Consider the following 19,747-nt stretch of genomic DNA (forward strand, 5'->3'; position numbering starts at 1 on the left):
AGGGTGGGGCAGCCGTTGTAACTATACTGAGACCTTAGAACTTATATCTCAAGGTGGGTGGCGCATTTACGTTGTGGATGTCTATGGGCTCCAGTAACCACTTAACACCAGGTGGGCTGTGAGCTCGTCCACCCATCTAAGCAATAAAAAAATAAAAAAGATTATAGAACGCTCATAAGGACCAAATCATGAGATGCGAAGGAGATTTATTTACTCTGGAAATGAATTGAGAATGCTTAATAGATATTCTCTTAGGCTTATTGACTAGTAAAGGACGTGGAAGGACCAGGCGCCGGGAATTTAGGTCGCAACAACATTCTCTCTCGGAACTATGAGTCCTTTTAATGGAATCAGTCTCTTGATACACAAATATAGTGACGTCACTGTTCTCAAAACTTACGCATTGATTTCGCGGAGAGCGTTTGATTCTAGTGGAATTGCAAAAATAAAAGGGATAACTAAAGAAGTGTAACATACAAAGGTGATTCTAATATAACAAAAATCTGTATAAAACTAATATAAAAAGTCTATTGAAAACTATCGTAAGTGTTTTTTTTTATTTTATTGCTTAAATGGGTGGACGAGCTCACAGCTCACCTGCTGTTTAGTGATTACTGGAGCCCATAGACATCTACCACGTAAATGCGTCACCCACCTTGAGATATAATTTCTAAGGTTTCAAGTATAGTTACAATGGCTGCCCGACCCTTCAAACCGAAACGCATTACTGCTTCACGGCAGAAATAGGCAGGGCGGTGGTACCTACCCGCGCGAACTTACAAGAGGTCCTATTACCAGGAAAACCACCAGTGTTTTCACAGTTAGACAATATCATTGAGCACAATTAGGTTGTGTTACGTTAAAATCGGACTTCACGAAAATTATTGCCATTAAAATATTTTTCTTTTATACTATAACGTGTCGGAAGCTACTTAGCGTATAAAAAAGAAAATTACTCTGTGTTACGTTTTCATGTACGTACGTACTAAATCGCTGGATCGATTTTAATAAAATCATTTCTGGGAATAGTTTGAATCCTATTAAAGAATATAGGGTACCTTTCATTACGCTGATAACGATGGTTCTGTGGGTCACGCGATTTAAACTGAAGTCCACACGAGCGAAACTGCAAGCCTTACTTAGTAAAGAATAATAGCATTTTTACCATAACTAGAGGTCCCGCAGTAGTCGAAATTCGACTACAATTAATTGGAATTGTAAGTTTGTACACTATTATGATTGTATTTTATACTTCTATAATCACAAATTTCGCCAAGACTACACTATAAAAAAATATTAACAAAGACAAACAATGTTTAATCTATTCTCAATTTGCAAACAGACGCCAAGAACAAAAGTTTGACAATAAATAGTATGCATGCGTGTGTGCGTCAAATACATGGTATGTAGTGTGTGAAATGTTTTCTTTATTGATTTAATGTATCTTTTATGCATTATTTTAAAAAAATATTAGCATTGTGCACTTCTCTATATTCTCTATAAGTGTGGAAAATTTCATACTCCTCCGTCCGCGCAATTTTCGTAAAAAGGGATACAAAGTTTTTGCTTCGCGTATTAATATATAGATATTGCAGACTGAATAGAACGAATCGAACAAAAAATATATATTCTAAAACCCCTAGGAATAACAATACCATGAATGTCCCGAAACAGAACGGGGTTTGCGAAAAAAAATCTCCCCCAACATTTATGGTGGGCCGAGAATAGCTTTCGCTAAATGTTCGAGAATTACAAGTAAAATTTTAAGGGAACTCAGCAGTATTTTTTCGTTTCGTCTCTAAAAATATTAGGTTCTTAATTTAATACATACGACAGACTAGCTGACCCGGCAAACGCTGTTTTGGCCATGTATGTTATTTTTACAGTTTTTAGTTCAATAAAAATAACTGTCTACTATAAGTGTGCGGGGATATATTTACAATCGAAAGCGTTATCTATACATTAATACGTGAAGCAAAAACTTTGTATCCCTTTTTACGAAAATTGCGTGGACGGAGGCTTATGAAAGTTCTCACACTTACAGAGAATACAGTGAAGGAGTGCATAATGCTAATATTTTTTTTAATTATGCATTAATTATACATTAAATTAATAAAAAAATACTGCGTAAAATTAAATTACAACAATAACAATAACATAACACACTACCATGTATTTGTCACAAACAGAGTAACATCAGATTTTTTATTTTAATTCATGACAAAATAAAAAGAAATTTCTTGCAAAAAAAATTAAAGTTTTTAATTAACAAATCAAAAATAAGGGTTGGTCGTAGAGGGGTGAAGATTTAGGGTTGTGTGTATTTTTGTACGCTGTATCATAAAAACATAAAAACAAAAAAAAAATTGTCTAAAAAAAAAAATAAAAAAAAAAAAATTATTTTATTTTTTGTTTCTAATATCGTGATAAGCATATGTTCAAGATGTTTGAGATGTTGAAAACTCTGCTAGTTTGTTTGTGTGTTTATTATCATTTGCCGGAATCTGTACCGAAGGGAAGTTTTCAGGTATAATGTTATCAATGTACGATTGGTGGAGTGGAAGTTTTTTTTTTAAATTTCTTATATGGTTGGACGGGCTCACCACAGCCCACCTGGTTACTGGTTAAGTGGTTACTGGACCCCATAGACATCTACAACGTAAATGCGACACCTACCTTGAGATATAGGCTCTAAAAGTATAGTTACAACGGCTGCCTCGCCCTCCAAACCGAAGCGCATTACTGCTGCAACGCAGAAATAGGCAGGGCGGTGGTACCTACCCGTGCGGACTCACAAAACGTAAACCACCAGTAAGCATATTCAAGAAACTGATATTTACCATGATAGGCACAGCGAAGCGTATTAAATTCACACTAATACTGAACTATACTTAATACGTTGACTACCATGTAGGTCACCGGTGCCCTACGAGGCGCACTGTAGTAATTATGTCGATTTCTGTTACTAAGGCCCCGGATTGCCTAACTTTACTTTATAACTTTAGGTATAGGTATTAAATTTGGTACTTCTTACTATGAAAATGACGGGCTTCCAAACAACCGTTCATCTCTTAGTTGAGTCTCTTGGGGGTAAAATTTCTAAAGATCCTTCCGTACTGGATGCTTATTTACCTACAACATAAAAGGCATTAACTGCCTAAATTTGAAGTCTGAAGCCCTTGCTGTTTCGGCTCTGCGTGTATGAATAGCTCAGTCAGGACAAGTAATTATATTTACTAGTGGTCCCGCAGTAGTCGAAATTTGACTATAAATTACCTAATTGAAATTGTAAGCTTGTACATTATTATGATTCTATTTTCAAAGACTTTTCTATTTCATAAATCACAAATTTTGCCAAGACTAACTACACTATAGAAAAATATTAGTAAAGAAAAACAATATTTAATCTATTCTCAATTTGACCACAGACGTCAAAAACAAAAGTTTGACAATAAATAAATAGTATGCATGCGCGTGTGCGTCAAATAGATGGTAGTGTGTGTAATGTTTTTTTTGTTGATTTAATGTATTTTTAGGTATAATTTAAAACAAATGTTAGCATTGTGCACTCCGTCTCTATATTCTCTATAATTGTGGGAAATTTCATACTCCTCCGTCAGCGCAATTTTCGTAAAAAGGGATACAAAGTTCCTCCTTCCTTCACGTATTAATTATATGTATTTAAACAAAAAGATTTCTCATTTTAAAACATAAAATTTCGGTGCTATAAAATTGCTCTAACATAAAAAATCTAAAAATTCATAGTAAAGCATTTGGGTACCTATCTTTTGTGATTAAGGTAGTGTTTCGCTGATTAGCCGAAATATTACGTAGTTAGTGAACGTCCGACCTTGCCTTTTCGTTAGGACACGGCTTCGGATACCTGTTTTATTAAAATGTATGTTCAATCCCCGTATTTGGGATTAGGGTTGTGACGTCACTGTACAAAAAATGCCAAAAATAAACTATTTCGTAAATTAATAGAACTTTTAAAGAACTTGAGCTGGTCATTGCATTTGTTTATGTTACAACTTTGTTTGACGGTTTATTTTTTGTACCTAGTTAAAAATTTGCATTTCGCGTTTTTTGTTAAATTTAACGGTAATTAACATCTGTTGTATCCATCATTGTGTCGTTGTGTGTGTTGAATTTAAGAAATCTCAATCAAATTCATGTATAAATTCTCTACATTTATGAATCAATTCAACAAAACGATAGTAGCTCTATGCTTCATTCAAAATTAAGTATCCAAAAATATATAGAATCGTGCCTCTAACTAATTTGCTCCCTATACAGGCCTATACAAGTCAAAGTTATAATCGGAAAATTCAGAAAATGAATATGGAGCAGTACACCGCTGCCTAATGCCCATGACGGACATAAACTTTTATCTATCATAAGTATTAATGTCTTGTTCCACATATTTCAAGGGCGACTTTCTAAGACACATCGTCTTCTCGCAAAAAACTGTATAATCTCAAAACTTACTAATTTTACAGGAGGGTGTTTTAAAGGCTTTAAATATGTAGTATTTTTGATATTAATCATATTTGCAACATTTATTTTTTATTTTTTACCAGTTACATTATCTCTTTTTTAAAGTAAGATAAAATTATGTATTAATTTTGTTAATAGTAGTCAAAACATAAGTAAACTAAAAAAAAAAACCTAAAACTAAACTACACTCTTTTGACAGTATTTATAAGAAAATACTGGTGATACCAAATGTTTACGCATATTAACCCAATTCCGAATATTTTTGGAAATTGTACACTTTTAATGCGAAAAACAACATGTCTTTGTTAAAGTAGTTTTTGAGTTCAGGCAGTCTCCTTCGGAGGCGCTCGGTAACTGTTAGCAAATCCCACCCCTCCTGGCTGAGCCTTTGCTCGCCCACCTGTCCTGGTAAAACTGGAAAGGTGGAAGGGCCACCAGTAATCCTACAATCATAAAAAAAAAAGTTCAGTCTAATGCAAACCTTGCTACGAACAGCAGTAGGATGATATTGCTCCGCCCAATGGGACGCTAACAATGTTTGAATTGTGCGTTTGCATTTAGACACGCTATCACCACCAAGTTTGTAGTAAATAGGACCGTTAATAAGATTTTCTAAACAAACGTTTTGCTATATTTTGCTCGGTAGATCGACGATCCGAATGTCGTTTAACCCACAGCCCACTGAGTTACTCGCCGGATCTTCTCAGTGGGTCGCATTTCCGATCCAGCTGTAGATTCTGCGAAACACTGCTCTTGCTAGGGCCAGTGTTAGCAACACTCCGATTTGAGCACCGTGAGCTCACTTACTAGTTAATGTTACGCTGAAATAGCCTCTCAAGGCTATCAGCTTAGGTAGAAAAAAAAAACGAATGTTGAAGTTCTGAACTTGCATATATGCAAGCTTATCTTGAAAATGTCGTAAGCGAGATTCAGGCATCTGTCAAATATCTTGCGTTATGGCTACCCGCCGCAATAGGATATACAAGAACATCTTTGTTATCATCTATTGATGATCACATCAGATCCATAAAATATAATGAAATCTAATTTTATTTAGTTTCATGTTGATAAATTCGAATTCTTCAAATATATCATCTAAAAATGCAATTTTGTGATTTCGTAACGCGATGAAATAAAACGCGAACACGTATTAAATCGAAAATACAATATAAATAAAATACCCACAAAAGGACATGAGCAATATTGTCTGCTTACTTGATAGATGTCATTTCGGAATATATTATTATATAACAAACTGTTTTAAAGGAGGATTATTGCATTGTTCATGCCATTCAGACTACTAACAGAAGGCGTCTTGGAAATTAGTTCAATTTTGACTTAAAATTTCGATACAGTTTTTGGTTAAGTTTCTTCTACCACTTTTGAAAATTAATTTATTAGTAGATGTGTCGACTGTAGTATAAGCATCCGGTATAACCGGGTTACGGCATTTATTTATCCTTATCAAAGTATGGTTTGTCTTAAATCAGGATATAAATCGTTTTAAAGCGAAGTTTTATTCTCAACCGCTTCATCCATTTTTGCGCGAAAAACTTTTCTAGATTTAAGTATAGTTAAGGAGAGGACTGCTCTCCTTAATCCGAATTACTGCTTCCTAAACGCATTAAGTGTTAAAGTCTCGCATCTAATCCGTAAAAGAGCATCTTTTCATAAAAACATTGACTTACAGTTGTAAATAGAAAACAACCACGCTTTAATACTGTCTGTGATAGTCACATTCCGAGAAACCGTGAGAAAATAGCTCACGTAAATGACAATTGCCTTTTTAACAGAAACAATATTTTTCGCCGTCTCCTCAACGATATGAATGTGCAAAAAAATATTCACTAAACGATCCAGAGTACTAACCACAGTACTGGTTCAGACAAAATCGATAGAACAATTTTAGAATTACGTCAGTATCCACACGGGTTAGCAACAGGGTTTCGTAGCCGGGCTTGAACCCTCCCCTATTCAGAGAGGGGTGATTCCCCCATGGGCACGTTGCGAAGGGGGGTACTAGAAAGGGTATGGTACGCTCCCAGGGATTTCGCTTATTTTTGGGAGGGTCGCATCGGATTTTGGGGACCGTGTCCGAAACGGATAGCTTCGTTAGAATAATACGGCGTTTTAGTTTGAAATTCAAGCCATGAATAATCCGTTCTATGTTTTGAACAAGTTTAATATTTCGATTTATAACATTGTATGATGAATTAACTAAAGTCTAAATTATTTCAAAATTCCGTCTGATACTTTGGAGTTTTTTTTATTGCTTAAATGGATGAACGAGCTCAGAAGCCGACCTGGTGTTAAGTGGTTACTGGAGCCCATACACATCTACAACGTAAATGCCGCCACCCACCTTGAGATACGAGTTCTAAGGTCTCAGTATAGTGTACACGCCCATATTTGCTTCGCTCGATACGATTTCGACGGTATTACCTTTTGGCCCCAGCGATTTCAATACCTAAGACCGTTCCAGGGTTGAAGGAATTACGTAAAAATATGTATTTCGTTTTAGCCTATCATAAGGAAGAACAGCTATTGGCGCATATGAGCACACACATGAATCAGCCCGCGATCGAGATAGAAGAGATGCCTCTTGTGCAGAACTTATACACCGATCAGTCGAACTTCTTTGTGAGTACTTTTCAAAAATTAATTCGAAAACCATAAACAATTTTTTTTTTTCATTGCACAAATTTGGCCTGAGAACCTACTGTTGTACAGACGAAATGTCCAATTAATTAATTATCAACGTGATCCATCAAGATTTCGGTATTCGACCTCGTTCTCGCGTATCGCAATTTTTATGCAAACCAATTAAGTGTATCTCGGATTTTAAGGTAATTAATAAAATAAGGCAGTAAAATTAGATGAAATTTTTATTTAAAAAAAATCGATTTCAGCAAAAAAAAATATGAGATTATCATAAACCTAGTTTAAGTTATTGAAATATGTCCTACAAAAGCTTTTACATTAAAAAAAGTTAACAACATGCAATTTTTATGCCCTACGGACCGTAAGAAGTGACATTCAATGTGTCAAGTAAAGTTCATAAGGGTTGTTTTTTTTTTAATTTATCGCATCAAATTTATCTATCAAGGAGGTTTTAATCCAGTCTGATTGCAAGGAAACTAATCAGTCGACTTGAAAAGTGAATAACATTGTTTTATGGACACAAATTTAAATCTTTCTTTCTTGTTTAGAACTTATAAAAAACTTTTTCAATATTATGGTATACAATTAAATATCAAGTCACGTAAAAGTATAAATAAAAAAATCTGCGAAATTTTAAACGAATGACCGGAATAAATTCATGTATAAAAGGTTATTTTGTCGAAATTCCTAAACCCTAAAATCTTAGAGCACAGCCTGCGGTGTGGGGTCTCGCAGGGGGGGCCATATCCCGCTGGTGTTGCCGCCCCCTTCCCAGTAAACTACCGGATCTCACCCTCAATTTCTTGCCTTTGCTACTATTATAATTTAGTAACGTTTTTGTAAGACTTAATTTTGTTAAATGTCGATTCTGCCTTATTAAAGAACTACCTTCTCTGAAACAGAAGATCGAATGGGCTGTATTGCTTTTTTGGTGGGAACGCGAGAAATGAAGTTGTGTGATTTGTTTTATTTTGTCTATTTAGTGTTTCTTCAGGTTGAAATGTGTAATAACTGGTGGTTTATTAACTGTTTTGTATCTGTGAAAGTGCACAAATGTGGGATAATGAAACAAAGCCGCTGAACGTAACTTCTCGGGATCCTCCAAAAAGTCCACTGAAAAAATCTCAGTAAAAGACCACCGTTTTACTGAAATTATATTTCATCCCATATCATCTCATCTCATTTCATTTCGTTTTCATGTCATTTCATGCCATGTTTCATATTAATAAACTTCATTTCATAATATTAATTTCCATATAAAAAAGTTTCATTAAAGTTTAATAAAGACTTGACCTAAGATCTTAGTTACCAGGTCATAAAATCCCTTAAAAAAATCGACTGTATTAATACAGCGACTATTACTTAGCAGTAGAACATTTTGTTATTTGAAGATAAAATGAGAAAGAGACAAACGTATACTTCTATAGATTTAGCTTACGAAAGAATGGGAGAGAGAATAGCGGCTCACTTGTGGGAATATCTTAAAGGAGAGTGAATTTCTGCCTAATTTCATTCAATCAATGAAATGAGTGAGTGAATTATTTAATGATGAGGTCATGGATTATGGAGAACTAATGATAGTCACGCGTGTATAGTATATATAATAGTAGTGATATAAGACGTTCCCTATACTTCTCTTATTCTCGATTATAATATGAATATCTGGAAATTAAACACAAAAGGTCATCCGGCCACTATAATAAACATTCAGACAAAAATAAAAATAAAAAGTTAATGACACAATGTTAGCCCGACGTGGGAATCGAACTTAGGACCCTCTGCGCAACAATCAAGGTCGCTAACTACTTCACCAACGAGTGACTCAATGAATCAATTGAATTTTTTTTCTTACAGACAACGGATAACAGTCTTTTAATACCACGTTCAGAGTACAAGGCCGAACGGAAACATATCTGCTCGATCTGTCAGAGGCGCTTTAAGCGGAAGCAACATCTCAAAATACATCTAAATGTACATGTGAAGGATATAAACGACGGTGGATCACTCTGGTGTTCAATTTGTAACGAAGGTACCTTCATGAGTCTATATGATTATGTTTAGGTACCACTTACTTCTTCATCGTTCCCTCACTCCTGAGGATCGCGACCACATGTAACTTTTCTCCACAGGAAAGTACCACAAGCGTGTCAAATCGATGAATCATTAATTGCCGTGGTATGGTAAGATAACGAAAATCATACTAAAAATTATTTAGCATATTAAAAAAAAACCCTTCAAAGCCATGACATTCCCATCTGCGATAGCGAAATGTATTCAGAAACAAGGAAGCTTAAAGCGGAGTCATTTCACGGTGTCCAAAGAACGAGCTCAATTTAATAAACATTGACGTCACCGTTCATCTAAGCCATACACATACACCAGCAATCGCTTTACTGGAAAAGGACAGCATTCTCTATTGATACTCACTAATACAATATAATACAATTATTTCGCAATGAAAATTATATAATAAAATAATATTATAAAGAGGACCGATTTGTTTGTTTGTATTGAATAGGCTCCGAAACTACTGAACCGATTTGAAAAATTCTTTCACTGTTTGGAAGCTACACTATTCCCGAGTGACATAGGTTATAATCTTTTTTGGAAAAAATTAGGGATCTTTACTAAGACTCCAATAATGTAACCCAAGGTGTAAAAAAATTACCTAAAATATTCTTTAGATCGCGTGCCCTGTGAAAACTATTGATGATAGAATAAAATAATTGTTACGACTTTATAGAACATATTATTAATTACAAAGTATCGCGACAGCATATGTATATCTATTGTAGTTATGCCGCAATAAGTGTTCTTTTATTTAATAAAATAAAAAAAACTTCAAATATCGTTGAAATTTTTGTTAAGAACCCGAGCGGAGCCGGAGCGGGCCGCTAGTCTATACTAATAATATTATAAAGAGGAAAGATTTGTTTATTTGTTTGTATTGAACAGGCTCCGAAACTACTGAACCGATTTTAAAAATTCTTTCACTGTTTGGAAGCTACACTATCTCCAAGTGACATGGGCATATTTTTTTTAACAAAAATTACGGATCCTTACTAAAACTTTTGTTAAAGACCCGAGCGAAGCCGGAGCGGGCCGCTAGCTATGTAATAAAATCGATTAATTATTTAGGAAATTACTATTATTTATTATTATACTGAGGCACTGGAATGAAGTCCATGTTGGCTCAAAACCAGCCATCGTCAATGTAAAATAAATAAAATGAACTGCTTTTTTTAAGATAGGTTTTGTATTACTAACACTTCATATGGAATTTAATTCTGAAATAAAAATTTATTATTATTATCGTGTATTAAACACTGCCGCCACGCCTGGGAAGACGGCAGGACACACTCCGGCGAGGTGGGCAACAATCGGCCGGAGCGTTAGGGGCTATTGGGGGAGAAACCGGCGAACTATACGGGCATTGTCGAGCAAGACTGCTTTTTATTATAATTATTATTATTATTTTTCTTCTAGAACTAGCATCGGCGTCTGATTTAAACAACCACGAATGTGCCGTGGGGCAAGACGAGTGTCCAAGCGAAGGGGAACAACAGCAGGCGACTCCGGAGGGAGCCAAGAAAGAGAATACTTTGCCACACGAATTCGTATGTGTGAGTGTCACTTCTTTTACTGTCATAAACAAATTTATAAGCACTTATAAAGCGAATGCGATCAAGGAATCACGATACGTTTTAAAGAATCCGAAATAATAATAAATTTCATAAAAAATAAGTGACTACTAGAGGTCCCGCAGTAGTCGAAATTCGACTATAATTAATTGGAATTGTAAGTTTGTACACTATTATGATTGTATTTTATACTTCTATAATCACAAATTTCGCCAAGACTACACTATAAAAAATATTAACAAAGACAAACAATATTGAATCTATTCTCAATTCGACAACAGACGTCAAGAGGACTTTGGCGGGAACGCGAGGAGTGAAGTTGTGTGATTTGTTTTATTTTGTCTATTTAGTGTTTCTTCGGGTTTAAATGTGCAATAATGGTGGTTTATTAACTGTTTAATATCTGTGAAAGTGCACAAATGTGGGAAAATTAAACAAAGCTGCTGGACGTAACTTCTCGGGATCCTCCAAAAAGTCCACTGAAAAAATCTTAGTAGATGACCACCATTTTACTGAGATTATATTTCATTCCAATTCATTTCATTTACTTTCATCCCAGTTGATTAATGTCACAAATTATAATTAGTTGTCTTCGTTTCATTTCATTTCACTCCATATTATCATTTTTCATAAAAATAAGAACATAAATTAAAATAAGACATGACTTAAAGGTCTTAGTTACCAGGTCATAAAATCTCTTAATAAATAACAGACGTCAAGAACAAAAGTTTCACAGTAAATACTATGCATGCGTGTGTGCGTCAAATACATGGTATGTAGTGTGTGTAATGTTTTCTTCATTTATTTAATGTATCTTTTATGCATTATTTTAAAAAAATATTAGCATTGTGCATTTCTTCTCTATATTCTGTATAAGTGTGGAAAATTTCATACTCCTCCGTCCGCGCAATTTTCGTAAAAAGGGATACAAAGTTTTTGCTTTACGTATTAATATAAGAAACTATTATTGTGTATTCAAGTCGTCGTCGAGTGAAGTGAAGTCGTCGTGGCCTAAGAGATAAGACGTCCGGTGCATTCGTGTTGGGGCGATGCACCGGTGTTCGAATCTCAGACGGATACCAATTTTTCTAATGAAATACGTACTCAACAAATGTTCACGATTAACTTCCACGGTGAAGGAATAACATCGTGTAATAAAGATCAAACCCGCAAAATTATAATTTGCGTAAATACTGGTGGTAGGATCTCTTGTGAGTCCGCATGGGTAGGTACCACCACCTTGTCTGTTTCTGCCGTGAAGCAGTAATGCGTTTCGGTTTGAAGGGTCGGGCAGCCGTCGTAACTATACTTGAGACCTTAGAACTTATATCTCAAGGTGGGTGGCGCAATTACGTTGTAGATATCTATGGCCTCCGGTAACCACTTAGCACCAGGTGGGCTGTCTCGTCCACCCATCAAGGCAATGAAAAAAAAAGTAGACTGTACTAAATAAACAGAAATGTGATGTATCTATTTCTAATAGTAAACTTGTAACGATCAGGTCGACATGGGGCCCCAGGACAGCTCCCAGGTGGTGCTCGTAAAGGACGAACGCGACTTGCCCGTGCCTAGGCGCGTCTACGTCTGTAAATACTGTTCGAAGACATTCAGGAGGAAAGATCATTACAAAATACATTTGAACATACACACCGGAATTAAATCGTTCTTCTGTCCCGATTGTGGGAAAGGTAAGTGCTTTAATTACACGTGTGTCCCGTTATACGGTTATCACATTATGCGAGTATCCCATAGATATGTGTCGTTCGCGAACGAACGAATCAAACGACCCGGGTCTCAAAATCCGCGCGAACGATAGGGTCACTTCAAAAAATATGAGTAGTTCACTAAATCGACTCGTTTAACACAAAACCTACGTATCAGAAGAAAAGAACCATACGACAGTCATTCGGGTCATTTCGGGTTGCCGGGTCTCGCCCCGCGCCCGTCTCGGTTAGTCGTTCGTTGTAACGTAATGACGCATAGCGCATTTGGACTGTTTTGATCTCACGTAAACAATCGAACTATAACAGTTCCTTTAAACTGTTATTCAATACTAAGCTTTATCCAGCCAGTAACCTGATAATATTAATTATGTCATAAATTTATGTGATAAACGGTAATACAAACGTTCGACTGAACGGGTCGTACGAACCGGATCATTTTGTCGACAGGTCAGTACTGATCTGAATCTCTAAAATTGAACGAACGACACATATCTAGTATCCCATTATATGTGTATCCCGTTATATATACGAGTATCCCTAAATATATCCTTTTTTTTTTTTGCTTTGATGTTTTGTCGAGCTCACAGCCCTCCTGGTGTTAAGTGGTTACTGGAGGCCATAGACATCCACAACGTAAATGCGCCATGCGTCTCAAGTATAGTTACATCCCATTATATATATGCCCTTATATATGCATGCCATTATATATGCATGCCATTATATATGCATGCCATTATATATGCATGCCATTATATATGCATGCCATTATATATGCATGCCATTATATATGTATCCCATTATATATACGTGTATCCAATTATATATACGTGTATCCTGTTATACAAGTACCCCGTTATTCGAGTCTCCCATTGTTTGGCATCCTATTATACGGCTATCCCATTAAAAAAAATTCAGAATCTCGAAAAGTAAACCGCCGAGTTAAACAAATATTACATGTATACTGGTATGCACTATTTGCAATTGCATGAAGTTCTCGTAATAATGACGTCACAATTATAATGTTCCAGGATTCTACCGCAAGGACCACCTGCAGAAACACACGCAAGTGCACGCCAAAGCAAAACTAGTTGTGATGCCAAAGATAAAGAGTCTGCCGGATCTGTATCCGATAAACTCAATACCAAAGAAGAAGGAAATCAAACCGGAAATTACCATACACGTGAGTAATGAGACTTTATATTGCAACTCTCGAACCAAAACTGACACTTTTTTTCTTCCTACCTTGAGGATTTATAATAGATTCACCTAAGTAGTAGGTGAGCTCATGGGGCTCTAACCTGCCTGCTTTGCTAACACAAACCCTAGCAAGAGCAGTCTTCGCAGACTCACTGAATTTCTCGCCGGATCTCCTCAGTGAGTCGCGTTTCCGATCCGGTGGTAGATTCTGCAAAGCACTACTTTTGCTAGGGACAGTGTTAGCAAATTCTCTCAGGTTGAGCCCGTGAGCTCACCTACCGGTCCTTGAGTAGCAGTATCAATTCCTTGGGCTGGCTACTAGTCCATTATGTGTGGACAAAAAATATTTAATAATTAAAATTATAATTTTATATAATTATTATTATATATACCTAATTATTATTAAATTTAATTAAAATTAAAAATAATTAAAAAATATTTTATATTTAATACTAGTGGTCTCCCAGTAGTCCAAATTCGACTATAATTAATTGAAATTAATAGCTTAAACATATTTTTTTTAAGAGATTTTATGACCTGGTTGGTAACTGAGACCTTTAAGTCATGTCTTAGTTTATTTTATATTATTCATATTTTTATGAAAAATTATATTATGGAGTGAAATGAAATGAAGATGATTAATTTGAGACACTAATCAACTGGGATGAAATTAAATGAAATGAAATGGGATGAATCTCAGTAAAATGGTGGTCATTTACTAAGATTTTTTCAGTGGACTTTTTGGAGGATCCCGAGAAGTTACGTCCAGCGGCTTTGTTTCATTTTCCCACATTTGTACACTTTCACAGATATTAAACAGTTAATAAACCACCATTATTACACATTTAAACTCGAAGAAACACTAAATAGACAAAATAAAACAAATCACACAACTTAACTCCTCGCGTTCCCGCCAAAAAGTCCTTAAACATTATTATGGTTCTATTGCCAAAGAATATATTTCTTTAATCACAGATTTACACTATATGTATATACTATAAACAAATGCCTAATATTAAATATAAACAATATTAATCTATTTTCAATTTTACCACAGACCTTAACTAATAAAAATAGTTTGACAATAAATATCGAGTATATAAATCTATGTGTGTGTTGTTATGTATAATTAAAAAATATATTAACATTCTGCATTCCTTCTCTATATTCTCTATAAGTGTGGGAAAATTCATATTCCTCAGTCCGCGCAATTTTCTTAAAAAGGGATACAAAGTTTTTGCTTCACGTATTAATATATAGATGCTTAATATTTTAATATTTTTGTTAAACAGGCCCCATCCAACTCGAAGTTGCGTGTGCCGCTACAGATCAAAGTGCCATATCAAATGGTGATGTCGAACGAGAACGGAGAGAGGCACGCCGTCACCATCGACCCCGCCACCGACACAGTGCTATAAACAACATAGATAGAACATTTTAAATTAAAATCATAATTGAGAAGCGTTTAAAAACAATACTGCCTATTTTAATAGGCATATTGATAAAACAACCGTAAACACGTGCAAAGAGTCAATAAAAAAATATTTATTTAGTTATCTAAGTACTAAATAGCACAAACTATTAGTCGTTTTTCAAAATGCATGTATTGTACAAAATAACACTATTATGATTAATAAGTGTATTTATAAATACGTTAAGGGCCATCGGTACAAGTTAATATGTCTTAATCTGTATGGAATCTAATGTGATTAGTCGAGGTGTGTTGTTAGTATTGGTATTACCGATATCAGATGATACTAAAAATCAAGCAATATTGTATGTAATATGTATCTTATAGAATATCAGATCTACATAGTATTTAATATTTTTCTATACTTCGACATGGAATTAATTGTATTCTTAATAAAAGCGAATTCATATCACAGATCAGTGATAGTAGCTAATCCGATACGATGAGTTGGTGTATGTATTGTTGAGGAAATGACGAGTCATGAATTATGTTACTGGGTGAAGCTCACTGCCTACCCGGAGTTACGTGCCCAACGAAGCCATTCCCATTTGGAGATATGAGGTCGAAACCTCAATTGTATATTACAACGGCTGCCTCACACTTCAAACCTCAAAGCATATTACTGGTGGTAGGACCTCTTGTGAGTCCGCACGGGTAGTGGTACCTACCCCTAGCCACTAGACCGGTCATGTTGTTTGTAACACGAAGACATGAGCGGATGAAGGGGTTAAGTACCATTTTTAACACTAATCATACCAACACTTACTGGTACCTATTTCTACCTTAGCGGGTAGATAGCAGTACCCATACTACAAGTATTACTCAAAATAAGCAAAACAAAATAACAAAAAAAAAGTATGATAACTGTTGATTAATTGGTTAGAAAAAGTCCTGAAGTCAAGTGTGCAAAAGCAATAAGATGATACGTGCATTTTTAATAAAAAAAGTTCAAAATGGGTCATTTGACCCGTTATGGTATGTTTAGTGTTAAGCCTATCTCTGCCGTGAAGCAGTAATGCGTTTCGGTTTGTAGGTTGGGGCAGCCGTTGAACTATACTGAGACCTTAGAACTTATTTCAAGGTAGGTGGCGCATTTACGTCGTAGATGTCTATGGGCTCCAGTAACCACATAACACCAGGTGGGCCGGGAGCTCGTCCACCCATCTAAGCAATAAAAAAAAAAGCATGACCGGTCATAGCGCTCGGGAGATGCCGTGGAGCGGAGTTCATTCCGAAGCTGGATGGTACGTGACAAATGTATTAAAATCAAGGCACCATTGAACACTAAAGTGCTTCTAATCAAATAATGTATACATTTTTCTGTATTAAATTTTTTATGACATTTTAAGATGATAATAATAATACTCTAACTTTTTAAGATTTTATGTACAAAGTTCCTCTTTCACTTATTTATGTATGTGATCGTTCGCATGTGTTTTATTTGTAAAATTATGAAAAATAAAGTATTTTCGACAACTAGCGTTTTTGCGGATTCATTTACGCTCGATCTAAAAAAGCAATTGTAAATTGCTCTTAATCCTTCGAGCGCGAACCGTCGATAGATCGACTCTATTAATGCTTATAAATTGCGGGTCGTTGGAATACCGACTATTTGCGCAGTTTGATTAAGTATCGACCTGAACGGACGTATATACGTCCGTACGCGCGCGCGTCCGTATGCGCTATAAAAATGTTTTTATAAAGTTAACAACATTTTTAAATAACAATTTAAAATTATTTTGCTGTGATTTTTTAATTTTTTTAAGTTGAATATTTTTTATACAACACTAGCGACCCGCCCTCGCTTCGCTTCGGAAACATTAAAACACACATGAAACAAAACAAAAAAAAAAGAAAAAAATAAAAAAATAAAGTAGCCTATGTTCATCAGGGACAATGTCGGCTTCTAATGGAAAAAGAATTTTTCAAATCGGTCCAGTAGTTTCGGAGCCTATTCGAAACAAACAAACAAACAAATCTTTCCTCTTTATAATATTAGTATAGATATCTAAAAATAAGCTCAGCCCTAAAAGAGTTAAACAAGATCAAAAGCTGTTCACAATACGGTGGCACGCGAATTCTTTTGCCTATACCGATGCTTATTATGAAAGAACAATCAAATACTGGAGGACCCCTTTGACCGAGCCACACTGATTAAGACGAAAACGTGTAAAAAAATGAAAAACAAGCAAGCATTAGTATAATATTATATATTCTGTAAACATTCAGATATACAGGGTGTGAGAGGACCATAAACAATAATTAAATGCTACTTAAAAACAACGAAGAATTTTTAATTTTTATTTAAAGTAAATTAGTTGGTACTTCAGTAAGGTCTCGTTTCAAACTCAAGCAAGTGGAGCTCTCTTAGACTGTTAGGTTTTTTCGATCGCTTGATTTTACGCTGCAAACAACAGTAACTACAGAGTGCTAGTATTCTTATCCATATTAGACTTACCCACGTACTAACCGCTGATAAGTACTAAAAGTACTAAAAGACTTAGTATTGTTGTTAAACAAAATAATATGAAATTTATACAGTATGATTAGAATTCATATTCATGTCTAATTACCTACTAAGTAGTAAAAATTGTTAGTTACATTATGTGTCCCGAGTATTAAATTAGCTTTACATACTAATTTCATCCTAATTTTAGGCATAGGGATTCTAATTTCAAACATTCAGGGTAAGATTATGCATAACTATGAAATATGCTATTCATTCTTAGAATACGTACTATGGACCAATCAAATTCCCAAAGTAGAATGTTCCCCTTGTAGAAGTACCAATGAGATTATACAAAAGTTAATAATGTACGAGTATATGGTGTGAATTTTTTTAAGATAATTAACTATGCAGTCAGTAAAATTACATGCATAAAGAAAAATTCTGCGATTATATATCCCTTTATTAAATAGAATAGTTAATTACTATGTAATAAAAATAGACGCTCTAAATTGAGATACAGTTAAGAAAAACAACTGGTATTTTACACAAACAATTTTGTAATTAGTATAACAATAATTCCAAGGAAAATAAAGACATATCTACTTTAAATAAATAAAAATTAATCTTTTCTGAACAAAGCAGTAGTGGATTTAGCTTACGTTGGCAACATTTGAAGGACGCCATCATTACAAAAGGCGCTGAATCCAAAGGTTTTTTCTTTTCTTTTAAAAAAGTCGAAATTCGTTTAATTTTTTGTCAACTGTGAGATTGAATTTTACTAAGTTTTCTCTCACTGTTGAACTGCAAAACAACTAAGATAAAGAGAAATTCGATTAGTTCATGAAATGTTTTAATAAATTCCGTAATAATATTACTACTACTATACAATAAAAACAATGGTACACGATACACACTATTCCAAATTTACATAATTTCCTATTACAGATTCTTCTTTCTATTTTTATTAGATATATAAACATTAAGTTACAAAATCATGAAAATAAATTTATCAAGTTCTTATTTATATTTTAATGTCTACTATAAAAATATGTTACTTTTTAAATTTCATCTTACATATTTTATTCCATTCTTTCATTTTAGTTCTACGATTACATTTACATTTGCTTTTATTTATTTGACAAAATCTTTACTAGTCATATTCGAAAAAAAAAAAATTGTAACACCATTTACATATTCGCGACAGGTCGAGACATTGCAATGTTCACTACATATATCCATATTTTTAGGTATGCAACAAAATAGGAGAAAAATGATTACATACTATCTTTGTATTTAATATAATATTTTAGCTCCAAACAAAGTCGCATCCAGTGTGTGATGATTGCCAACATTATTATTTTAGGTAGTTTTGTTAAATACCTAAGTAATTTAACTTTGTTTTTTTTTTGTTAGTTCAGGTTTTCTCTTTCCTAAAAAAACTACAAACAGCTACCTGAACCTAATCAAAATCGAACCTATATAATGAAAATGCGCTCGATTAGCATTCATTCAACTTTTAAAAACATTTCTTATGTAGGTACTTGCTTGCTACTTTCTAAGATGGCGTGGGCCAGTCTGGTATGGCGTAATGTGGGTCATAAATATGGTCACAAAACCTTCGTCCAGACAGCAGTATCTGTCAACCTGTCCCGAACTAAATAGGAATCTGTTTTAAAGTAGTACATAGTTCTGTAGTATTTTGCGTTTATAAAGTAAATAAAAATTGCGTAGATACCCAAAAGTTTGCGGAATTTAAAAAACTTTATTATTAGGAATGTATTTCCGACGTTCTATTGTCGGAAAGAGAACATATTATGTTACAAAAACCTATTAAGTTCTTGTTTAAAGCTTACTAAATTATTTATAAAGAAGAAAATAGTTAAATACATTCATTAAATTATAACAAATCAAACAACTCTTTTAGAGACTTGTATAACATATAAACAATTTGTTAATATATTAAAATTAAGATCACAGCGAAAAATTAAATTACTTTCAATTTAGAAACATTAACTATATAGGTACCCTAAATCACTATCAAAAAACTGTTTGTGCTCTTCATATTATTAACGAAAATTAAATACCTAATTATGACAATAATACTTTT

General features: G+C 34.3%; 1 protein-coding gene across 2 annotated transcripts in view; it reads left to right on the plus strand.

The window, feature by feature from the left end:
• The window catches only part of LOC114253348 (uncharacterized), a 34,788-nt gene extending 18,118 nt beyond the window's left edge, over positions 1 to 16,670 (plus strand). For both annotated transcript variants that reach the window (XM_028188198.2, XM_028188195.2), the window contains 6 exons: positions 7,019 to 7,137; positions 9,013 to 9,187; positions 10,645 to 10,781; positions 12,301 to 12,487; positions 13,552 to 13,703; positions 15,013 to 16,670. In XM_028188198.2, coding sequence (XP_028043999.2) covers positions 7,019 to 7,137; positions 9,013 to 9,187; positions 10,645 to 10,781; positions 12,301 to 12,487; positions 13,552 to 13,703; positions 15,013 to 15,138 — 896 coding nt within the window. In that variant the 3' untranslated portion in view covers positions 15,139 to 16,670. The remainder of the gene's footprint in view (positions 1 to 7,018; positions 7,138 to 9,012; positions 9,188 to 10,644; positions 10,782 to 12,300; positions 12,488 to 13,551; positions 13,704 to 15,012) is intronic.
• The last annotated feature ends 3,077 nt before the right edge of the window (positions 16,671 to 19,747 follow it).

Source organism: Bombyx mandarina, chromosome 17, assembly GCF_030267445.1.
Source record: "Bombyx mandarina strain Sakado chromosome 17, ASM3026744v2".
In the NCBI taxonomy this organism is placed as follows: Eukaryota; Metazoa; Arthropoda; class Insecta; order Lepidoptera; family Bombycidae; genus Bombyx; species Bombyx mandarina.